The sequence below is a fragment of the Nansenia antarctica genome, assembly GCF_963989245.1.
Source record: "Nansenia antarctica genome assembly, chromosome: 8".
Classification (NCBI taxonomy): Eukaryota; Metazoa; Chordata; class Actinopteri; order Argentiniformes; family Microstomatidae; genus Nansenia; species Nansenia antarctica.
The window spans coordinates 20,589,180-20,612,806 of record NC_137678.1 but is presented as its reverse complement, the minus strand read 5'-3'; the positions used below and the strand labels follow the sequence as shown (position 1 = coordinate 20,612,806).

Sequence of the window (23,627 nt, the reverse complement as noted above, 5' to 3'; positions counted from 1 at the left end):
TCTCACTGCTCGGTTAGCGATTGGCTTCTGTAGCTGATTTCAATGACGTAGTATCAAAAACACAAAATACTGTTCACAAATCCTGTCCAAACAAATTTTTTTTTTTTTTACATTATTTTGATAACTCTACTATCGCGGGTATATCATATCTCTGTCATTTCAAATAATACGACTTTTAGATATTATAGACATTGACTAAGAACTGTGATTAGGTTACAGTGTAAATAAGTTAAGTGTTGTTAAGTGTTGTTGTTGTTGTCATGTTTTCTGTGTGTAAATTCATTGTGTAATTAAAATGTGTTTGTATTAGGCTAATTGTTCTTGGATTCCTTATTCAATATGCTTTGTATTTATTTATTTTATCTAGTAAGGACTGTGGATTAAGGATTGTGAGATATGACTATGGTGGGCTAATAAACACACAAACAGATAGGCCTACTGGATATTTAGGTATTGAGAAAATCAGAAGGTACCACCAGGGTATTAAAATCCCATAGCTGAGAGACTGTTGGGCATATTCCAGAAACATATAGAAGAGTTTTAGTTTCATTCAAGTTACATTTCTTGTCTGTTAATTTCAATTGAAAGCGTACTTGTGAGCAGATTAATTAATTATGTCATTGCTTAAACAATATATATCATAAAAATCAAGTAATATTTGTACGTGAAAAAATGTCTTTTGATGCATTGGCTCGATTGTTTACATTTCAGTTGGTGCCCACTGTCTAAGCACACATGTCAGTAGCTTTAACAACCCATGAAATGATTTAAATCATGAATGAATTGAAGTCTATTGTCACCGGTCTTTAATCATCCTTAACAACTTCTGATATTCAGATACAATATGATAATAATAATCAACAACAACAATGATGATGATGATAATAATAATACAAATAAATTAGATGAAAACAAACATAAATCAAAGCCACAACACTGTCTGCATGCAGGGTACACTTCCAGCTTTTACACAATAGTTCAAAACAAAATCATCTATGATGGCTGGTTGGAGTGGATAGGCCACACCTTCTGCTACATTTTCTGGATCATGACCTGGAATTTACCTGTGATGAAATAAAGTAGAACAAGTCAAGGAAAATATGATTATCATCTTGCACTGTCAGGATATCACAGCTGTCATCACATACAACCAATAGACTTTTTTGAAAACGGGTCCCAGAGTGAACAAATCTGAAAACAGCACCCTTGGATTTCCGTCGTTACAAGTCATACACATCTTTCCTGAAACGATGACGCCATAGCCCCACCTCTCCCTTAACCCGCATGCGCTAACCCAGCCAACAACAACAACAACAACAACAACAACAACAACCATGCGCCTTACAGGGTTGTTGCGTTCGTGCTGCAGAAGCTATTGAGCTTGATTGGGCTTTTACAGCAAAATGTACTGCTCCTATACTACCACCGTCAGCAACAAATGGACATGGAGAACAGCTGTTCTTCAATATTGAATTATTATATTATTAAATGATATTAAATAATTCTTGTATTTTCCACCATTGTTCTTCTTCGTGTGATTGTTCATCGCACAAGTTTTGCACATGCTCCATTCTTCTTCTCTGTTTTTGGTGTAATTTGTGGCAGCGTTTCAGCATTTTCAGTGGTTTAGTTTGGACGCACATATTTCTTGAGACGACTTCGTGTTTAGCTAAGCTGTGTTTAGCTTTTTCAAAACGAAAAAGAAAAACACAGGTTCCGTCTCCGTGTGGATGTGGCCTTAGCATGTTCATTTGAAAACAGTGATCTAACTATGAACATAGCAAGTCTCATGACCCACAATACAACGTCAATGTTGTCTAATCAGGTTTGGGGTATTCAAGAGGTACATTTTTGGTAGATTGTCAAGTGGTTGAGTAATGGTAGACTAATGGTTTGAACCAGTCTGCCTCAAAACTAAAAGTTTACAAATGTAACCCTGGTTCTCTTAGGATGATGAGAGAGACCCCTCACTATGAGACACACACTCTTGCGTACCTTTCGGTGAAGACCCCTATTCAATCAAGCCAGGTACAGACCGTTGAGCCTTGCAGGTGATAACCACATCAGCAATTGGGCCATTTCAACCACTCACTCCACTCAACCACAAGCTCACTGCGAGAGGAGCAATGAGGTGAGGGGTGTACAAACTGGCACAACTGGCACAAACTGTCACACAGAAAAAAGACGTCCTTACAGGCAGGCATGACAGACACCTCGGCTGTCACAATGCTCTTCACTCCCAGGCTGGACAGCCCTCCTCTCACCAGGCCACAGGTTAGTGCCAAATACTGCAGGGACATAGATTTCCAGAATTATCGGTCAAAGACCATGGTTAGGGAAAGATTCAGAAACGTACAAAAGGAATTTTTGCAACACAGGTATGGATGTGAATATGCTTCCTCACCTTTGGGGCATGCTCCAAATACTGTTTACCAGCCGAGAGCTGAGTGAGTAACCGGAATTTGTTGTCCTGTAGCACATAAATACCCTGCAAACAAACCACAAATGACAATTAAGCTGAAGTATTTGGCAATATAGCATTTCCATGAGAGTTGCTTCATGAATGAAGGTCATTAGGAAGTGGAGTCTTACTTGGTGATTTGTTCTTAGGTTGTCAATTTGCTTTTTGAACACACAGGTCCAAAAGTCTTTGCATATGAATTTCATGATGTCCAACTCGTCTTTAAACCGTGCTGTGTCTTTGGTGAACCTACAGAAGAAGGATATCATCTGTCACCTAACTCTGAGTGCAAGAGCTAAGTTCTAAGTGCCATGGCTGGGAGTTAGCCCGTATGGGCTATATACACAATGGTTTGAGTGTAATTTAGAGAAGCAGGTGTACAGATTTCTATTAGTCCTTGACCGACTCGAAATCCCATATTTTCCAGTTTGGTAATACATCTTCCATTTTCCTAAGGGGGTAGGAGGGTGAGTTGAATGATTGATTGATTGAATGATTCGCCTGAGATAGAGGACTACCGTTACAACATTTATGGTAGCCTACGGTTAACTGGGTCTATGCGTCTTTTTATTTCATATACATAATATACACATAAAAAGAAAGAATGAAAGAAAACCTTACCAATTCCCCATGTTCATCTGATGTGTAGATGTACTGTATCACTTCATTGTGTAAAAACTGAAAAAGAGCTTCGTCCGCCATCCTGGACGGTTCCAACCTTGTCAAATACCACTAATTAATAACGGTGACACCACCCTAATTAGACTATTTATACTTAGATAGTTGTATTGTAATAAGAGCTCGGTCTAGATTTAGGAACTGTTAACCTCCTCTAAAGATCAAGACAAAATGAACACAAAACCTGATCTTAATTGCCAGAATTATACTGCGCTCTAATGTGAATTCGTATACAATCACACAAGGCCTAGCTAAATATAATCGCCCATAAAATAAGCAGATATCAATATTTTGCTTTTTCAGGTTACAGAGACTACCGGGGTCCTTAAACATCAACAAACCGTTGCCCAAAAGTATGCCTGAATAGAAAGCCTTTCGATCGAATCAGGACAATGATACGCATCTTCCAATAGGCTACTATTTCCCTTTTGGCAGCTACATTTGACAACACTTCTGTTCAATCATAGAATTGCATGTGTTAAATGTCTCTTCAGGTGTTCACGTGTTCTACGTGGTAATAAGATATTGGCCGACTGCAACAATGTTGTAAAGACGGCTACGTCCGAATAGTTGTAATATGTCACCTCATCTGTCAGAGCGAGGAGGCGGGAAGCAAAGGAATCGAAGTCAATTGCAGTCGTCTCATTAGTCCTATGTGTGTGTTTTTTGTTGTTGTTGCAGTATTCTATATTTTTCTTAGGCGTCAAACTCTGTAGGATACAGACAAATACCGCAGAAAAGATTGTTGTCCAAAACTTAAACCTTCATTCTTTCATGACAATGAAAATAGACCAAACATATTTATTATGCATTCTAACCCTAATGAAAACGCCATATCATATGATGGTTTTGGGCATATTCTATCAACAGATTTCAGAGACCACTTGCTGCCTAATAATTATTTACAATCTGACAATTTATAAAGAGTTAATAACTTATCATTGACATTGCACAATGGCCAATAAATTGATATCTATTCTACTGGCACTGGCATCACTGCTTCATGGTCGTGGTGGGATTTGACATTTGTTTATTGGTCGAAATTAGTAATGAAACACACTGTGATTTGATTTGTTATGTTATGTTATGTTTCGTAATACCAGTAGGCTACCACACGCAGGATGAACCTTCGGAGGACCACTCCAGAACTGCGGGCAGGCTTCCAGAGGTGGCACAGCTCAGAAGCTCTAGCAAGGCGAGCAGTTTTGAGTTTGGCACCAAGAGGCAGAACTGTGGCTGGCCTGCTCTCCATAGACACCATCAGGGACACCTGAAACGTGGAAAATGTCTATTTTTAGTATAGAAGCTAAGATATGGTGTTATTAGATATTGCGTGTATTTGAGATTACTTGTTTCCCTTATAATTATTTGAGATATTCCTAAAACATTGCCTTTAAATGACTAAATAATTAAATTATGATTCTATAATGATTAAAGCACTTTGAGCTGCAACGTTTGCATGAAAAGTGCTATACAAATAAAAATAAAAATTCATATTATGATGATGATGATGATGATGATGATGTAAGGACTGACGTTTTAATGTTCTTGAATGCAACGTCATGATAACGAGCGTCTCGAATTCGGGAATATGTATATTCAAGTTCTATGGTAGCGCAATTAAAAAACAATTAAAAGGAGCCTATAAGTCGATCCACGCAACAATGGTGATCGACTGTGCGCACACGTTCCATCGCCACGTTCCATCGTTCTTAGATGATGAAACTTCGTTCCAGTATCTGTGAAAACGCAGCAACAATAAAGTTAGAATCCACAACTGTGCTTTCACTGACAACAGCAAAAACGCAGCTCTTCACAAAATGTCATACCATAAAAGACCCTTCATCAGTTCCTGTCTGCATCTATCTGAAATGGAATTGGAAATGAGAAAGGTGAGTAGGCCTAATTGTTTTTCTTTTCGTTAACTACTTTTTTCCCTGTGTGATTGTTTCCTCTTCTTTATTAGAACCAATCCCCCCCAGAACCATGCATCCAAATTAATGAATGTAATGCTTGAGAAAAGAATAAGGTAATTCACATATACTGTATTTGATAAACTATAAATAGACTGTCCACTTCTCAGGTATCACCTATAGCATTTAGACCAGAGGAGGAGTCCCTGGTCTCCAGCAACAACAGGCCAGCCACAGTTCTGCCTCTTGGTGCCAAACTCAAAGCTGCTCGCCTTGCTAGAGCTGCTGAGCTGTGGGAGTCCATCCTGGTTGAGGACCCCAGCAACCCTACTGCCCTCAGGATGCTCCTGAGAAGGCTTCATGGAGGATTCAGCTCCTCTCAGAAGGCTGTGTCCTGTCCCAAGCCGCCCCAGCAGGTGTCACAGTCTCCAGGCCTGTCCCAGAGTGCAGTGCGGCATGCGGAGGGCAGTGTCAGTCACGTGCAGGGTCGCCTTCCCTGCCCCCTGACAGAGGAGGAGGGCCTGAGGGACAGTCCTGTTACTCAGAGAGTGAGCCGACTCAAGAGGGACCCTCAATGGGTCCTCAGGATCCGTGCATTCAAAGACCCCAGCACGCTCCCACCACCGAAGAAGATAGGGAGGAAGATGTCTGCCAGTTCAGAAGAGACGTCGGGCAGCAGGGGGTGCAAGAGAGCAGCAAGCCAGCCTGAGATCAATACCTGCCTAGTCCTCCCACCCAGACAGTAGAGGAGATCGGAGCGTCACTGACACATTCTCTCTGTCTGTCTCTCTCTCTCTCTCTCTCACACACACACACACACACACACACACACACACACACACACACACACACACACATACAATAGTTAAACATAAAAATAAAATGATTTCACGCCCAACAATGACAATGTGTTTGTGTCCCTTTCACATCATGATCACACAACACTGACACTGGTTTCCATCCATGAATGTATACTTTAGAACACACACACACACACACACACACACTTATAGTATCACTATTATCTTTTGGATTTCTCAAGGAGACATGTCCCTAAACTTCATTCATCAACTATCTCTACATAAAGGAGACATAGTGAAGACAAGGAGGCCATGAACTGAAAAATAACAATAATATCATGACGACAGTAGGAAAAGACAATAATCTGGTTCTCTGTGTACAGCTCTGTTTTATTGGTCAGGGATCTAGCTACCATACAACTGTTCTCAAGACACAGGGGAGACTGTGAGGACAGCAGCACGTCTTGGCACATAGATTAACAAAAGAAAAGAAACGAAAACACCTGCCTCCTACTTACCAACCCCCCCCACCACTACACACAGATTAGCCTTTTGTTTTTGGTACATAACAAACATTTTACAACTCACTCATAAAATAAGATATTTTAGGAGATAAGATAGGAGTGTCCATGCTTCGTACCTGATTAGTTAGATCTTAGGTGTTAGGTACCTGATTAGTTAGATCTTAGGTGTTAGGTACCTGGTTAGTTAGATCTTTGCGTTGGAAGGCAGAGGTGAGTGTGTAACACAACTACAGTATGTCTTGAATGACAATGTCTGTACAAATATTATATTTACGCTTATTCTGGTACATCTATACATACATACATACTGTACATCTATATCAACTTTTTATATGCTGCAAAAAAAATGGAGGGAACATTTAATCATCACAGTATAACACCAAGTAAATTAAACTTCTGGGATATCGATCTGTCCAGTTAGGAAGCGTAGACGATTGTTAATCAATTTCACCTGCGTTGGTGGACAGGAGAGGAAACAGCAAGACAACCCTCCAAAAGGAAATGGTTTTGCAGGTGGTGGCCACAGATCATTTCTCTCTCCTTATCCTTCCTGGCAGATTTTTCTCTAGTTTTGCATTTTGCTAGTGCCCTTCACTACTGGTAGCATGAGGCGGTGAAGCTCCTCCAGGATAGCACATCCATATGTGCCATCGCAAGAAGGTTGGCTGTGTCTCCCAGCACAGTCTCAAGAGCGTAGAGGAGATACAGGGAGATGGGCCATTACACGAGGAGAGCTGGACAGGGCTGTAGAAGGGCAACAACCCAGCAGCAGGACCGGTATCTGCTCCTTTGTGTGAGGAGGAACAGGAGGAGCACTGCCAGAGTCCTACAAAATGACCTCCAGCGGGCTACTCATGTGCATGTTTCTGAACAAACTGTTAGAAACAGACACAATGAGGGTGGCATGAGGGCCCAACGTCCTCTAGTGGGACTTGTGCTCACAGCCAGGGTTCGAGTTATAAGCTGAACTCTGTGGGGGTCTCCAAAATAACAGTGCGAAATGTTCTCATGCACGCGCGAATCATGCCCACACAGCGATGGGACTTACAAGTTTTAATTAGCTATAGGCAGTAGAGGATTAAGGTGGTCAGTGGCCCTAGGCTACTCCTTTGTGTGAGGACCCCCCGCCCCCATACACAAGCCTCCCCCTCCCCAAAATATACAACTCACGAGCACCCTGCACACACACACCACTCATAATGCTTTACCATAAAACACATAGGGCCGGTTTCACAGACAAGGCTTAAGCCTAGTCCTGGACTAAATCACACTTTCAATGTAAAATCTCCATTGAAGATGTTTTTTAGTCCAGGACTAGGCTTAAGCCTTGTCTGTGAAACCGGCCCATAGGGTCGGTTTCACAGACAAGGCTTAAGCCTAATCCTAGACTAAAAAGCATCTTGAGTGGAGATTTTACATTGAAAGTGTTTTTTAGTCCAAGACTAGGCCTAAGCCTTGTCTGTGAAACCGGCCCTTAAACACTTTAATAACACAATAACACAACAGTGTTAATAATGCAAAGAATAAAAAAAGGTTCAGTGCATTCAGTTCTGTCTCTATTGCTCTCCTCTCCCGTTGTCTCTCTGTTACTGTCCTGTTGTCTGTCTCTCTGTTGCTGTCCTGTTGTCCGTCTCTCTGTTGCTCCCCTCAGCTCTAAATGACAGAAATGAATTAGCTAATTAGTTGGCATGTAAACATATAGTTAGGGTTGGGTACAGTTTGGGTTTTATTCGATACCGGTGACAAATCGATACTTTAAAAACGGTACCGGTACCGAAACATCATCCTCATCCTCCTCCTCAAATACCAACATATCCTGACGCCACAGCTGCAGGCTACTCATTTCACCACATCAACAGCCCCACATGAAACAACAGCTATAAAAGCGATAGTCACACATGTATCTCGGCCAATAATTGTGTTATTTTTGCTATACAGAAGGAGCGAAAAATATGTACACTAGGTTAGTAAAAAGTAAAAGCCACCTTACCTTTACGGAGACAAGATAGACCAAAGTGGTCTGTTTTCAGTAGGCTGCGGTCGCGGTCCTGGAACCCATGATGCTGACGTCCGATGTCCTTTCTTTATCCAAGATTGGATGAACGGGAGAGGGTCAAATTTGTCAGCAGGGCTAACGTTAGGTGTCATAGCAGGTTTCTTTGATAAAAACCCGAAATTTTCTAGGCTTGATGACCCGGTCGGCAGCAGTGGCCTTTTTTTGGGTGGCATGGTAGCTACTGTATGTATATACTCCTGTATAGCTAATGAATGAATGTTTGCTTCTCAATAATAGGCTAGGTGCACGATCTCCACTACTTCCTGAAAGGCACCTTGCATGAACATATCCTGTCTCACTCTATTGGTTTAATTGATTAATCAGCTGTGCACTGTGTGTTCCAACGGTTTACCGCACAGCTGATTAATCAACCTTTTGCTGTTGCTCAATATTCTACTGCGCCCCATGGTGTCTTGGTGGTGAAGTGCAGGCAGTCAAAGGCATACTGTCATTCACAGGAGATTAATGGTGCGCGTAGTTCTTTTGGAAAACGTGTTTATTTTACAATATTTATAATATAAATTAAATAATATTCATTACATTTACATTTTGATCAAATAATAGTTGTGGTAATGTATTATTAGCGACCCCCACAGATTTTTGATTTTACTGTCTTCAAGGGAGCTCAGACCATCTCTATGGGAGCTCAGCTCCCATTGGCTCCCACATAACTCGAACCCTGCTCACAGCCCAGCACCGTGCAGCTCGACTGGCATTTGCCAGAGAACACCAGAATCGGCAGGCTCACCATTGGCGCCCCGTTCTCTTCACAGATGAGAGCAGGTTCCCACTGAGCACATGTGACAGACGTGAAAGAGTCTGGTGACGCCGTGGTGCCTGCAACATCTTCCAGCATGGCCGGTTTGGTGTGTCAGTGAGGGTCTGGGGAGGCATATCCTTGAAGTGTTCCCTTCATTTCTTCAAGCAGTGTATTATGTCACATGTCCATTCTTGTGCTCACATGTGTCAAAAACACAGACACATAGCAAGCACACACTCACATACCCATGACATGCATGAATGCACACAGTTAGAAAAACATGACATACCAGTGTATTGATGGAACAGTAAGTCTTAACTCAGTGGATTGACAGACTGAAGACTGACAGATTGAAGACTAAGGTCTTCTATGCATCTTAATAACCAGAGGACATGAACATCACCCCCCTCTGAATTCACAGAGCAGTCCTCCTCTAGATTCCACAGCTTAAGGTAGAGTACATTTTACACTTTGTGAGCTTAGAATTATAAGGTTCTATCTCCGTTTAGGGCAGTTCAGAGATATTGAGCGTCAAAGTTTTTACATTCCATTATGTTTTGTGAGATGAAACCTTTGTATTTTATGAATTACTAACTAAAAAATGTCAACATTTTAAAAATAACACCACACAGGCATTAATAAACACCTAATGGATCAGATTATGTAAAAAACTAAATTTTGACCAAAATGGAGATAGAACCTTATAATTCTAACGTCACGACTTGCCAACAATATAAACGTATATCCATACACGACTTACTGTAGTAACAGTGACGCTACAGGAAGTCTTTCCTGTGTGGACCACAGATATAAATTATACCCATGAATTCATTTGAAAAGGTTAGCCTAGGAAGTCTCCTTTACACTGGCATGGATGCACATCTGATGCAGTTTAAATACATATCCCGAGGGATGAATGTTAAACAGAGCTATATGGCCTACGATTGGCCTATTTGCACTTACAACAATATTATCTCAAAACATCTGAGCAAATGAATCTACTTCTCAAGTGTATCTGTCATTGTTTGATATACAGCGTACAGTAAAACAATGACTGATTGAGACCTATGTCAAATGTACTTTCAAATGTAAAAAAAATACAACTTATTTTGAGTTGATTTGAACCCCAGAGAAATCAAAGATCTGGTCCTGGTGCTCATCAGATAATGGTGCGCTTTAAGTTACTGTTATGAGTTACTGTTATGGTCAATAAACATGTCAATTACAGTATAAAGCGATATTAATACAACCATTTAGTCAAACCTATAAATGCAATGTACTTCATGATTCATTCATTTCTCAAGGAGGAGAAACAGAACACTTTTAACAAAGACTGTTGCCTTTACATTGTTCTACTACTGCATTAAGTACTACTGCATAAATAATAGAAGTCAAATATTGACAGATATGTCTCCAGGATTAAGATAGTTCATATGCCACAGAGATACTGCTGCAAGCTATCATTGGGCCAATGTTGACTGGCTGGTGTCCAAAGATTGGACAAGAGTGATTTGTATTCAGTGTATTGAATATCATCAGAGGATCATCTAGATCTAGAGGATCATGACTGTAGGTGAGCTACTGAGACTCATCACATCTACTCACCACTGGTTGCTTGTTTTTACTGTATGAAAATTAAATTGCCTTCAATAAGTGGGATTGCAATCACAGTTTTTTTCAGTGTGTGACAAGGTCTCCTTGATGAAATGGGGGGAGAGAGAGAGAGAGACAGAGAGAGAGAGACAGAGAGAGAGAGAGAGAGAGAGAGTGAGAGAGTGAGAGAGAAAGCTCTATCCTTAATTTCCCTGGGAGGGATGTCCAAATAAATGTCCACACTACGGAGGTAAGGGTTTGTCTGTGTCCATTTGTGTATTTTTTTCATGGACAGAAATGTTCAGGTGGAGGAGTTGAACTTTCGACAGTCCGTTAGAAACGAGGAAGCGTTGTTGAGCTTCTAGGCTTGTTGAGTTGTTCGACATCACACCCCGAATTCCACCAATCACATCAACATAGCAGACTTTTTTGTCTGTTTTCTGACAGACTAGTGTGGCCGGGGGGGGGGGGCTTTAGAAATAAGCAATGTGCTGGTGCGTTCTAAGTGGTTGTGCCGGTGCAGATATAGGCAACATTATGTGTGAGTGTTTGAGAAACAACTTGAGCACAGTTGACAGGGGTCTTCTCTGTATAGAAAGGGGGGGGGTCGCTGCCCTCGGCTGCCCTGGCTGCAGCATCTTGTCTATCAATAGTTGCAGTTGTGGTCTGACTTGGACAGCTCTGCTCTAGGAGGCCTGGGGGTGTTGTGGGGTGTGTGTATGTGTGTGTGTGTGTGTGTGTGTGTGTGTGTGTGTGTGTGTGTGTGTGTGTGTGTGTGTGTAGGGGGGGGGGGTGTCTTAGAGCTGAGAGTCAGAGAGGTTTAGACCCCCGAGGCTATGGAGCTCCTCCGACGCAGAGTACTTATTATCCTGCCCCTGTCCTGCCGCCCCCTGGCGGAAGCCGGCAGAGATCTGGTCGAAGGTGCGTCCCTTGGTCTCAGGCACCTTGAAGTACGTGAAGACGAAGAAGCCCAGGAGCAGCACCGTGAAGATGATGAAGACGTAGGGCCCGCACAATTGCTAGAGAGAAGATTAAAAGCACAGAGCGGAGGAACGTCCATTAACAGTAGAACAGCCGTGCCTTTTTTACCTACTAAAAGAGCCGCCTCTTTACAATGCTAAAGCTGCTATTTACACACAACGACCACTAGTTGGCCACCTTGTAAATTAGCCTGCTTCCTACACAGAAAAACGGCAAAATAGCTTTATACTAGCTTATCCTGATGTGATTTTGAAAATGTAAGGATACTGGGTGGTAGAACGCACATGTCTAGGAAAAGTCATGAAAGGAGGGTCCTGAAATTTGATCGAGTGCAAAGATAACATTTGTCTTTACTCACAGGGGTCCAATGACCCCTCATGGCTGTTCTAATTGTGTTAAAAAGCTGTGGTGTCCGGACTGGACTTGTAAGTAATAATAGTCGATAGAGAACGTGGTCCATCAAACGCAGGTTTATTCTTTTCAGCATGAGTATAGCAGCAAACTACTCAACATAACTTCTCAGCATGAATCAGTATGGCAGCCCACTACCCAGCATACACTTCAACTTCCTCCTTAGTCTAACACGTGATTCCGTCTTAAAGGGCAGGACACAACATTTCCCCCTTTCTGGAAAAGAGTTACTTGTACTAACAACAAGGCAAGCAAAAAAATGAAATGGTAGATTCAGCATGTATAAACAAAACAATATCACATTACCCAATCAATATCACATAAGGAAACTTAAATATTATTAATCTAGGTAATGACAGTCTAATACAATAACAATAGACCAAATTAGTGCAAACAGTATAAGTGCAACAATCCCCATACAACAGGAATACAATTCAACAACTGTCAGTGACCCATTATTAGGCTATTCAAGAGACATAGTCCTTTAGCCATCCAGACCTCTGGATATTACGTCTAGGCCTGGGTGAATGATCAACCACAGGCTCTACAGTGTCTCCGTCTGTGGTTGCGGCAGTGTCTGGGAAAGCAGTGAGATGAGAGGCATTCCAAGTCTTTCCATCACTCAGAATGTATGTGCTGTCCCCCACCTTCTTGCTTATGGTGAGAGGATCACTGTACCTTCTGTGACCTTTCATCACATGCAGAGGATTCTTAACCCGCACTTTGTCCCCTTTTTGAAAAGCAGGAGGACGTGCACCACGTTTGGCATCAGTGTAGGCCTTCATCTTGCGCTGTCGTTCACTGACTCTGTGGCGAATGTTCATCGTCGCCGGAGTACACTCAGGAGCAGGAGGTAACAGAGTCAACTTGGTTCGCATGGGCCGACCGTGGAGCAGTTCAAAAGGAGATGAACCAGTAGTGGCATGAGGAGTGGCACGGTAGACCTGGAGAAAGTCTACCACAGCTGGTTTCCAAGGCTGATGTTGCTGAATGGCCAGCTGGATGGTTTGTTTCAGCACCCGATTGAACCTTTCTATGGCCCCATTAGCAGCCGGGTAGTAGAGAGAAGATCGGCTGTGTGAGATTTGTCTGTCTTTCAGGAAGGATGTGAATGATGCAGACGTAAACTGCACACCGTTGTCAGTGACAATGTTCAGCGGGTTCCCATGCCGGCTGAACACAGATGACATAAAGGCAAGCACAGTGTTAGTAGTGATGTCTCGGGTGAAGGCTACCTCAGGCCATTTACTAAAGTAGTCAGTCATTGTAACAGCGTATCTGCAGTCTGGAGCAGCTGTTTCGAATGGGCCGACTATATCCATGGCAACCTTTTGCCATGGCCCATCAGGAAGTGGTACAGGTTGCAGTGGACCTGGACGTGGCTTTGCTGTCTTGTCATTTGACTGGCACAAGTGGCAGGCACGGATAGCACTGAGCACCTGATCATCCATTTTAGGCCACCAGTACAGTTCACGAAGTCTCTGTTTGGTCCGCACCACTCCTTGGTGGGACTCGTGAGCAATGGAGATCAGTGCAGGGCGGAGAGCGTCAGGGACAAGCACTCTGGAGCCTCGAAATATGAAGCTGTCCTTCACAGACAGTTCATGGCGGAGTGGGTAGTATGGTAGCAAGACAGGGTCGAGACCTTTAGAGGAAGGAGGCCAACCACTTGAGATGATGACGCGGAGCATTGTGAGCTCGGGACATGAGGCACAGGCAGAGTCCAGGTCAGCAGCAGAGAGAGACTCACTAGTAGAGGTGAGAAGAGCAACGTACTCCGTGTCGTCGTCAGCCGGAGCAGATGCAGCAGGCAGAGGTAAGCGAGACATGCAGTCGGCAGGTGCGTTGTCAGAGCCTGGACGGTAGGTGACATCGTAGTTGTAGGACATGAGACGGGCAGACCATCTTGCAACACGTAGACCAGCGCGACCGACACCCTTTGTAGTCATCAGTGTCGTGAGCGCTTGGTGGTCCGTCTTCAGAGTGAAACGGCGTCCCCACAAGTAAGTGCGCCACCGCTCCACAGCCCAGACGCAGGCCAGGGCTTCCTTTTCCACAACAGCATATTTGCGCTCAGCCGCAGAGAGAGTTCGAGATGCAAACGCAACAGTTCTCTCAACGTTGTCAGGGCCCACTTGTGACATCACAGCACCCAACCCGTAGTCAGATGCATCGGTAGATATGATAGTGTGCAGTGCAGGATCAAACAATGCTAGGGCTTGGCTCTTTACCAGCAGTTGCTTGACCCTTTCATAACTGGCTTGTGCTTCGTCAGTCCACTGAAATGCACTGTCCGTCTGTCTCAGGCATGCTCGCATAGGTTCCACCACAGTGGCATGGTTGGGCAGGAACTTAGAGTACCAGGAGAGCAAGCCGAGGAAGGAACGCAGTGTAGTAGCGTCAGTGGGTGCTGGAGCCTCAGCGATGGCCTGTATGCGTACAGTGTCTGGAAGCAGACCATCAGCAGAGACAGTGTGACCCAGGAATGGTAGACTGGGCTCACGGAAACGGCATTTGTCGTTATTAAGCTGCAAGCCAGCAGATTTCAGACGTTGCAGGGTAACTTTAAGAGCCTCGTCATGTGTGTGCCTGTCACTGCCATGTATGATGACATCATCAATGTAGTACTCCACACCCGGCAGGTCAGCGAGAATGATGCTCATCATCTTCTGAAAGGCAGCTGGCGCTGATGCCAGTCCATATGGCACACGGCAGAACCGATACAGTCCATCATGGGTGATGAATGCCGTTAGGTCGCGTGACTCCTCAGCAAGAGGCACCTGGTAGTAGGCGTTAGCCAGGTCAATGGATGAGAAGATGGTGGAGCCTTTCAGGCTGGAAAGGAGCTCATCCATATGAGGCAGTGGAAAGGCGTCAATAATGACCGCCTTATTGGGCTCACGCAGGTCGACACACATCCTTATTTTTCCAGTCTTCTTTTGTATGACGACAATGGGGGACACCCAAGCAGAGGCGTCGACAGGTTCGATCACTCCAGCAGCGAGTAAGCGCTTCAGTTCATCAGAAACTGCGTCTCTGACAGACAGCGGTAGCCGGCGCAGCTTTTGGCGTACCGGTGTGACAGAGGAATCGACCTTCACGCGGTGCACAAAGTTTTCTGCACACCCTACAGCAGCGGGAGCAGATGCAGTAGTGCACTGGAGCACAGGAGTAGGCAGAGATGCAGAGTCATTAGGAGGCACCACTTTGTTGTTTGCAATATGCACACTTAACACAGTCATTAGGTCCCTCCCCATCAGTGAGGTCCCCCTCTCCACAATGAAGAAGGTACCTGGAGCAGTGCGGCCATGGAGAGAAACATCAGCAGACATGCACCCCAGCACTGGAATGCTGGTTTTAGAGTAAGACACCAGCCTGGCAGTCGGTTCAGTAAGTGGAATGTTTTTAAAGTACTGTGCGTAGATGCTCTGTGGCAGTATAGAGACAGATGAACCAGTGTCAACCAGCAATTCCACTTTACTGGACTGTGAGTGTTCTGAAATAATCTCCACAGTGCATGTGATCTTATCACTATTACGTGCAGAATGTTCAGTATATAACACTGTAAATTCAGGGAGATCAACCTCACGTACCTCCTTGGTGTGTGTCTGTGTACTGCGACACACCTTGGCAAAGTGACCCACTCTGTTGCATTGTCTGCATGTAACTGATGCAGCTGGGCAGTTAGTTGCATTAGCTAAATGTCCATCTGATCCACAGCGGTAACATGTTTTCCGCTGTGAAGCCTCCCTAGGCTTTGTACGCTTACCCCACTGTCCCCCTGTTCGTTGTGGAGTGTGCTGCACCGCCTGCACAGATGCAGGCCGCGGCTCACAGAAGGCCTTAGCTTGCTCCGTAGCAGCCTCAATCTGTGTAGCAGTTGTCATGGCCCTTTCCAGTGTAAGTTTATTGTCCATCAAAAGTCTTTCACGGATCCGCGGGTTGTGTAGATGTTCCACTAGCTGATCACGGATCGCCTCATCCGCACGATCGCCATAGTCGCACGTAGCTGCAAGTTCACGTAGTGCAATCACATACTGAAGGACCGTTTCATTCTGCATCTGTACTCTCTTACGGAAAGCATGGCGTTCAGCAACAGTGTTTGTCTTGGGCACAAAGTACTCCTCCAACGCAGTCATTGCAGTATCGTAGTCTGCACCTGTGTTTGGGAGCGAGTAGAAGAGACGCTGTCCCTCGGTGCCCAGGCAGTGTAGTAAGACGGCTCTACGCCGTGCAGCAGGCCAAGCATTACCGCTAGCATTGATGACCAGCAAATAGTTCTCAAAAATTTGCCGCCATGTCTTGAATGGAATGGTGGGCTCACCAGGCGCAGGCAGGAAAAAACAGGGAAACGGCACGTTTACAGCCATTGTAAAAAAACTAGTAAACTCCGATTACTCGTCGCCAATTGTGGTGTCCGGACTGGACTTGTAAGTAATAATAGTCGATAGAGAACGTGGTCCATCAAACGCAGGTTTATTCTTTTCAGCATGAGTATAGCAGCAAACTACTCAACATAACTTCTCAGCATGAATCAGTATGGCAGCCCACTACCCAGCATACACTTCAACTTCCTCCTTAGTCTAACACGTGATTCCGTCTTAAAGGGCAGGACACAACAAAAGCCATACAGTATGTAGAGATTGACGTATGTATACAGTAGGTCTGTGTTCGATATATGGATTTGTCAACAAGGCAGAGTATGGTTGAGACAGTGGTACTGCCGTTTTCTTGGGGTTATTACAACCACCAGGGGGCGTCTTTGAGCAATTCGAATATTACTGTTTCTCAACGACACAAACATTGAAATATATAATATTGTGTATATAGGGAAGATCTCTATATAACAAAACGATATGTACGTTATGTCATTATAGGCCTAATCAAAGGGAGTCATTTATTCTAACAGTAAACTGAGGTGTTTATTCCCACAGTAAAGGTTTTGCATTTGTCTCTTTTACCAACGTAAAGCACTATCTGCCGCAGTACCGCCATTGAGGTATCCCACCACCATGATGACGACAACATGCACATTTGAAGAAACAGTTACCTACTGTACAGCGTTTACCCAGTTGTAACACACATCAGTTGGCTGGAGGTATACGCTTTGAATAGAACGGCCAGCTGAAACTCAACTCAACTCAAACAAAACTGTTTAAGAGAAACAAACAGACAGAAAATGGGGGGGGGGGGGAGTGATTTTCCAGTCTCCTTACCTCTACGTACTGGAAACTCATGCCCACTATGAAGTTGGCTGTCCAGTTGGAGAAGCCTGCCACGGCGATGGCGGAGGGCCGCGGGCCCTGGGAGAACAGCTCCGCCGTGATGAACCAGGGGATGGGGCCGGGGCCAATCTCAAAGAACGCCACGAAGCTGAAGATAGCTGCGATGCTGACGTAAGACATCCACCTCAATCTGTCCTGTGGAACGCGGACATTGTCATTTTGAGGTGATGGTCAGATGAAAGTTCACTTTGTAATCAGTTTAACAAAGGTGGTGTAAGGGAAAGTAAAGGGATTCAAGCTCTGTCATCGCACACAACGTCATCGAGTACAATGAAATGTATTTATGCTCTGGGCAAAAGGTCAAAGCCATTGCCTGGAGCAATTAGGGGTTCAGTGCCTCTCTCAAGGACACTTCGACAATAAAGCTCTGAATCAAAACACGCGCAAAAAACAGCTGCTAATAGCTAGCGGCTAAAAAGGAACATCGCTCTGGTCATCTAACAGCATGTTTACCACATCGCTGATAGAACATCAACATGCTAAAAACTCATAACTACACATAATTAGATGATCGCACAGTCCTTGCTTTTGAACACGTCCTAAAACGTACGTTTGTTTACAAGCCATGTATCACTTACCCAGTAGCCTAGGGCAGATGAGGCAAGTATTTAGTGATCTTAAAACTGTTGTTTGTTATATCGAGTGGGCTCTTCAACACTTCAACTTTCGTAATATGCTTGAGAATTGCCGACATGCGGCCCTTTTCACCAGACCATGTCACAGTCGATTTTCTTATCATCATGTTCTGTCAGACACATACCAGCAGCGCCATGGCGATGGTCATCAGGACAGAGGAGAAAGCCATTCCTAGTAAGCCAATGAGATGAAGGGATCTTCTGCCTGCCCGCTCCACCACAAACAGCTAGCAGAGAGAGAAGAAGAGGAAGAGGGGAGGAAAGAGGATGGGAGTGTGAGTGAGAGTTTAATGTGGATGTGGTATGAAGTTAGAAATATTTGCATATACCCCTTTCTGTTTATATACCCCCTTTCTGTTTATATACCCCCTTTCAACACTTGTAGGGCAGAGATCTGGACTACTTACAGACTGAGCGAGGTCTATGAGTAATGCAAGAGGTCATTAGCCGGTTTTCCACAAAGGCATACACTGTGCGTGCCAAAGGTCAAATGCTTTTCCACAGTGATTCCCAGGCTTCAACATTTAAACATTTATAACTAAAGCTTTTAGCCTCCGCAACCCCACTGGTCCTTATGAGGCCAAACAGGGTTCGGGGCACGGTTAAAATTGAATGAAATCATGCACATATTTTTCTAATCTTTCTGCAAGAACGTTGCCAACTTTTACTGCTTCCTAGATGACTTCGGTCAGGGGAACTGAAGACATCTCTCTCAACCCTTGATCGACACAAATCTAACAGCTGTACCCAAGGATTTGGACTTGTTGAACTCCAGGCTACAACCTAGTGTGTTCAGTGTGTTCAGTGTGTTCAGGGTGTTCAGGGTGTTCAGGCTGGTACAGTGTGTTCAGGATGGTACAGTGTGTTCAGTGTGTTCAGGATGGTACAGTGTGTTCAGGCTGGTACAGTGTGTTCAGGTGGTACAGTGTGTTCAGGCTGGTACAGTGTGTTCAGGCTGGTACAGTGTGTTCAGGTGGTACAGTGTGTTCAGGTGGTACAGTGTGTTCAGTGTGTTCAGGGTGTTCAGGGGGGTACAGTGTGTTCAGGCTGGTACAGTGTGTTCAGTGTGTTCAGTGTGTTCAGTGTGTTCAGTGTGTTCAGGATGGTACAGTGTGTTCAGGCTGGTACAGTGTGTTCAGTGTGTTCAGGCTGGTACAGTGTGTTCAGTGTGTTCAGTGTGTTCAGTGTGTTCAGGTGGTACAGTGTGTTCAGGGGGGTACAGTGTGTTCAGGTGGTACAGTGTGTTCAGGATGGTACAGTGTGTTCAGTGTGTTCAGGCTGGTACAGTGTGTTCAGGCTGGTACAGTGTGTTCAGGCTGGTACAGTGTGTTCAGTGTGTTCAGGGGGGTACAGTGTGTTCAGGATGGTACAGTGTGTTCAGTGTGTTCAGGCTGGTACAGTGTGTTCAGGCTGGTACAGTGTGTTCAGGGGGGTACAGTGTGTTCAGTGTGTTCAGGTGGTACAGTGTGTTCAGGGGGGTACAGTGTGTTCAGGCTGGTACAGTGTGTTCAGGGGGGTACAGTGTGTTCAGGTGGTACAGTGTGTTCAGGCTGGTACAGTGTGTTCAGGCTGGTACAGTGTGTTCAGTGTGTTCAGTGTGTTCAGGCTGGTACAGTGTGTTCAGGTGGTACAGTGTGTTCAGTGTGTTCAGGGGGGTACAGTGTGTTCAGGCTGGTACAGTGTGTTCAGGCTGGTACAGCGTGTTCAGGATGGTACAGTGTGTTCAGTGTGTTCAGTGTGTTCAGGCTGGTACAGTGTGTTCAGGTGGTACAGTGTGTTCAGGGGGGTACAGTGTGTTCAGGTGGTACAGTGTGTTCAGGTGGTACAGTGTGTTCAGGCTGGTACAGTGTGTTCAGGATGGTACAGTGTGTTCAGTGTGTTCAGGTGGTACAATGTGTTCAGGCTGGTACAGTGTGTTCAGGCTGGTACAGTGTGTTCAGGCTGGTTCAGTGTGTTCAGGCTGGTACAGTGTGTTCAGGTGGTACAGTGTGTTCAGTGTGTTCAGGTGGTACAGTGTGTTCAGGTGGTACAGTGTGTTCAGGCTGGTTCAGTGTGTTCAGGCTGGTACAGTGTGTTCAGGCTGGTACAGTGTGTTCAGGCTGGTTCAGTGTGTTCAGGCTGGTACAGTGTGTTCAGGTGGTACAGTGTGTTCAGTGTGTTCAGGTGGTACAGTGTGTTCAGTGTGTTCAGGTGGTACAGTGTGTTCAGGTGGTACAGTGTGTTCAGGCTGGTTCAGTGTGTTCAGGCTGGTACAGTGTGTTCAGGGGGGTACAGTGTGTTCAGGTGGTACAGTGTGTTCAGGCTGGTACAGTGTGTTCAGGTGGTACAGTGTGTTCAGTGTGTTCAGGCTGGTACAGTGTGTTCAGGCTGGTACAGTGTGTTCAGTGTGTTCAGTGTGTTCAGGTGGTTCAGTGTGTTCAGGCTGGTACAGTGTGTTCTTACCGACACCACGGTGAAGGCAGTGTTGACCACCCCAGCCCCGATGGTGGCGTAAACCGGCTGAGACACGCCCGCCTTCTGGAAGATGCTGGTGGAGTAGTAGAACACCTGCAGCGCAACACAACACACTACCATTATTATTAATATTTTTTTGGTAGAGACAGTATAGATTATGACAGGAAGGATGGGTGAGAGAGAGAGAAGGGATGACAAGCAGGACATGTCCGCGGAGAGCCATGAAGCCTGATCATTTGAGCTCTTCTCGTGTGTGCATCTATGTTTCCAGGCTGTTTGTATGTGTGTGTGTGCATCTTTGTTTCCAGGCTGTTTGTATGCGTGTGTGTGTGCATCTTTGTTTCCAGGCTGTTTGTATGCGTGTGTGTGTGCATCTTTGTTTCCAGGCTGTTTGTATGTGTGTGTGTCTGCATTCGTCAACATGTGTGTGAATTAAAAGTCTGTGTTATGGATGAAAAATGCGACACTGTCTACTGTTTTAGTCCGCATGTCGGCAACCAATCAAAATGTTTGTTCGGGCTTCTATTTTGAAACACATAAATCCATTTTGACGTTGTTGAGAATCACAACACAAACTCGCTAGTCAAGCCAAAATATTGCAACACAATGGATTCAGTGAGTAATCCCCACTGCTACCTAGTTAACTATAACACTACTTTACATTGTTAGCAGGCTCACAAAACAAGCTGTGTTAGTTGATTAGCGAGCGTGTCGTTGACTTTCAACAATGCGGAAATGAATCCGCATTTTTCTAAAGAAAAGTCAGAACGTTAAATGGGAATCCCAACATGCGGACCAAAACACTAGAACGTGTCACAAATGAGCATGCATGAGTTAGAAAAAGAGTGCAATTGTAACTGAGTCTATTGGTCATGTCCACCTTTGAGAGTGTGTGTGTGTGTGTGTGTGGGTGTACATGTCTGCCTGTGTGTATTTTTTATTTTATTTATTCGTTTATTTAAAAAGGACAATGGACAGTCATTGACTCTCCCTGAATTAGCTGGCTAGCTAACAAACAAAGTTTGCCAACCAGGGCCCCTCACCCGGGCTGGTGTTCGGCAGCAGCCGGGGGAGAGGTCTGCTGACCTCGAACCCAGAATACTGCAGCTGAACACCGAAGGACTAACCCCCAGTAAGATCGACGTCATCGAACACCTGGTCAATACCACCAAGGCCCTCGTCATTCTCCTCCAGGAGACCCACTGCATATCAGCAGACAAGCTAGTTCTACCAAACTTTGAGCTAGCTGGGTCTACCCTGAGCAGGAAGCATGGCCTCGCCACGTTTGTCCAACAAAGGTTGAGCTGGACTCTCGCTGACCAATCCCCGGCTGACTCGGAGATTGAGTGGCTGTGCGTGGACGTTGCCGGTCTAAAAACGTCAACGTCTACAAACCTCCACCCTCGCGAATCACACCAGTGTGTCTACCAGTGTTCCCCCACCCCTGTATCTATGCTGGTGACTTCAATTGCCAGCATGAAGACTGGGGCTACCGTACCAACTCACCCGACAGAGAGAACCTGGCTGTCTGGGCAGCTAATAACAGCCTGGCCCTGTTGTACGACCCCAAGGGCGCAGCCAGTTTCCGCTCCGGTCGCTGGAACACTGGGACGAACCCTGACCTGGCATTCGTGTCAGCGCTGACAACCGGCTCCCTAATAGACGTGTGCTAGGAAAGTTCCCGAGGTCTCAACATCGACCCTCACTGATAACAACAGCCAAACTCGTGGACCTTGTCCCGAGTGAGCCAGTGAAACGGTGGAACCTCCGAAAGGCCGACTGGAAACGCTTCCGCCTCCTTACCAACAAATCCACAAGGCACCTCCCATCGCCTAACACTAACAAAGTGTATGAGGCGTACCGGGACTTCTGCGGCATGTTGGTGAAAGTGGCAAAAAAATCCATCCCACGCGGACGTCGCAATAGCTACAAACCGTGTTGGGATGAGGAGTGTGAGAAGCTCCACTGTGCCTTCCTCCAGGCCCCTGCAGGAGCTAAGTCGGACAGGCCTTGCTGTCAAGACTCAACCGTAAACGACAGGAGCGCTGGGAGGAGGTTATTGATTCCATCGACTTCTCGCACTCCAGCCGTAAGGCATGGAGTACCATGAACAATCTCACTGGTAGGTCCAGACACTCCCCTCGTCACTGCCCCATCTCTGCAAATAAAATCGCATTACAATTCGTGAAAAGTGGGTCATACGAGGGCAAAGACCGCGAGTCTTCTCGACTTCTGCCTCTGGAGGGCCACAACACCTAGCAGTGACTCCATCTCCCGTGAATTCACCCCGGAGGAGTTCGCTGCTGCCCTCCAGCATTTAAAGCCAGGGAAAGCTACGAGGCCTGATTCCATCTGCCCGGAGCTTATTCTCCATGCCGCACCCGCCTTGAAGTCCTGGCTGAGAGCGTTCCTCACTTCCTGTTTGCGCCAACTCAAGATCCCCAAGATCCCCAAAATGGCGAAGAGCCCTAGTTGTTGGGATCCCTAAACCGAATAAGCCTGAAGGGGACCCTAAGAGTTACCGTCCCATCTCTCTGTTATGCATCCCCTTCAAGATCCTCGAGCGTCTCATCTACGCCCGCATCGAACCAATTGTCGACCCGCTGCTCCCACGTGAGCAGGCCGGGTTCCGACGTGGGAGGTCGACCGTAGATCAAGTCACCCTGATGACTCAAGACATCGAGGATTGCTTTTCGGCTAAAAAGAAGCCGGGCCGTCTTTATAGATCTGACGGCTTCCTACGATACCGTATGGCATCGCGGCCTCACCTGCAAGCTGCTCCGCCTGCTGCCGGACAGGCACATGGTCAGAATGATCATGGAGCTCATCCGTAATCACAGCTTTACCCTCACCACCGGTTGCGGACAGCTAAGCAGGCTTCGACGCCTCAAGAACGGCCCCCCTCAGGGATATGATAGGCTCACTATAACAGCGGAGCCCTCCCGGCGTCTCAAGTCGAGACACCCATTTGTGCCTGCCGCACAGGATCTCAGGCAGCAATGCAGAGATCTTAACATCAGTGCGGCAGGATAATAATAATAATAATAATAATAATTCATTGGATTTATATAGCGCT

General features: G+C 45.4%; 1 protein-coding gene and 1 pseudogene across 2 annotated transcripts in view; both read right to left on the bottom strand.

Moving 5' to 3' along the window:
• Positions 1–999: 999 nt before the first annotated feature.
• Positions 1,000–3,163, bottom strand: LOC308163640 (trafficking protein particle complex subunit 6b-like; annotated as a pseudogene). The gene is made up of 6 exons: positions 3,083–3,163; positions 2,843–2,912; positions 2,593–2,710; positions 2,405–2,488; positions 2,195–2,288; positions 1,000–1,064 (listed from the first exon to the last, which is right to left on the bottom strand). The product of its transcript is annotated as a trafficking protein particle complex subunit 6b-like (transcript).
• Positions 3,164–11,582: 8,419 nt separating this feature from the next.
• Positions 11,583–23,627, bottom strand: part of LOC308164011 (solute carrier family 2, facilitated glucose transporter member 1-like) — a gene marked incomplete at both ends in the record, with an annotated part of 18,796 nt that continues 6,751 nt past the window's right edge. Inside the window, 4 exons of the mRNA XM_080538177.1 lie at positions 11,583–11,804; positions 17,394–17,597; positions 18,223–18,324; positions 20,540–20,644. Of these exons, the coding sequence (XP_080394303.1) occupies positions 11,583–11,804; positions 17,394–17,597; positions 18,223–18,324; positions 20,540–20,644 (633 nt within the window). The remainder of the gene's footprint in view (positions 11,805–17,393; positions 17,598–18,222; positions 18,325–20,539; positions 20,645–23,627) is intronic.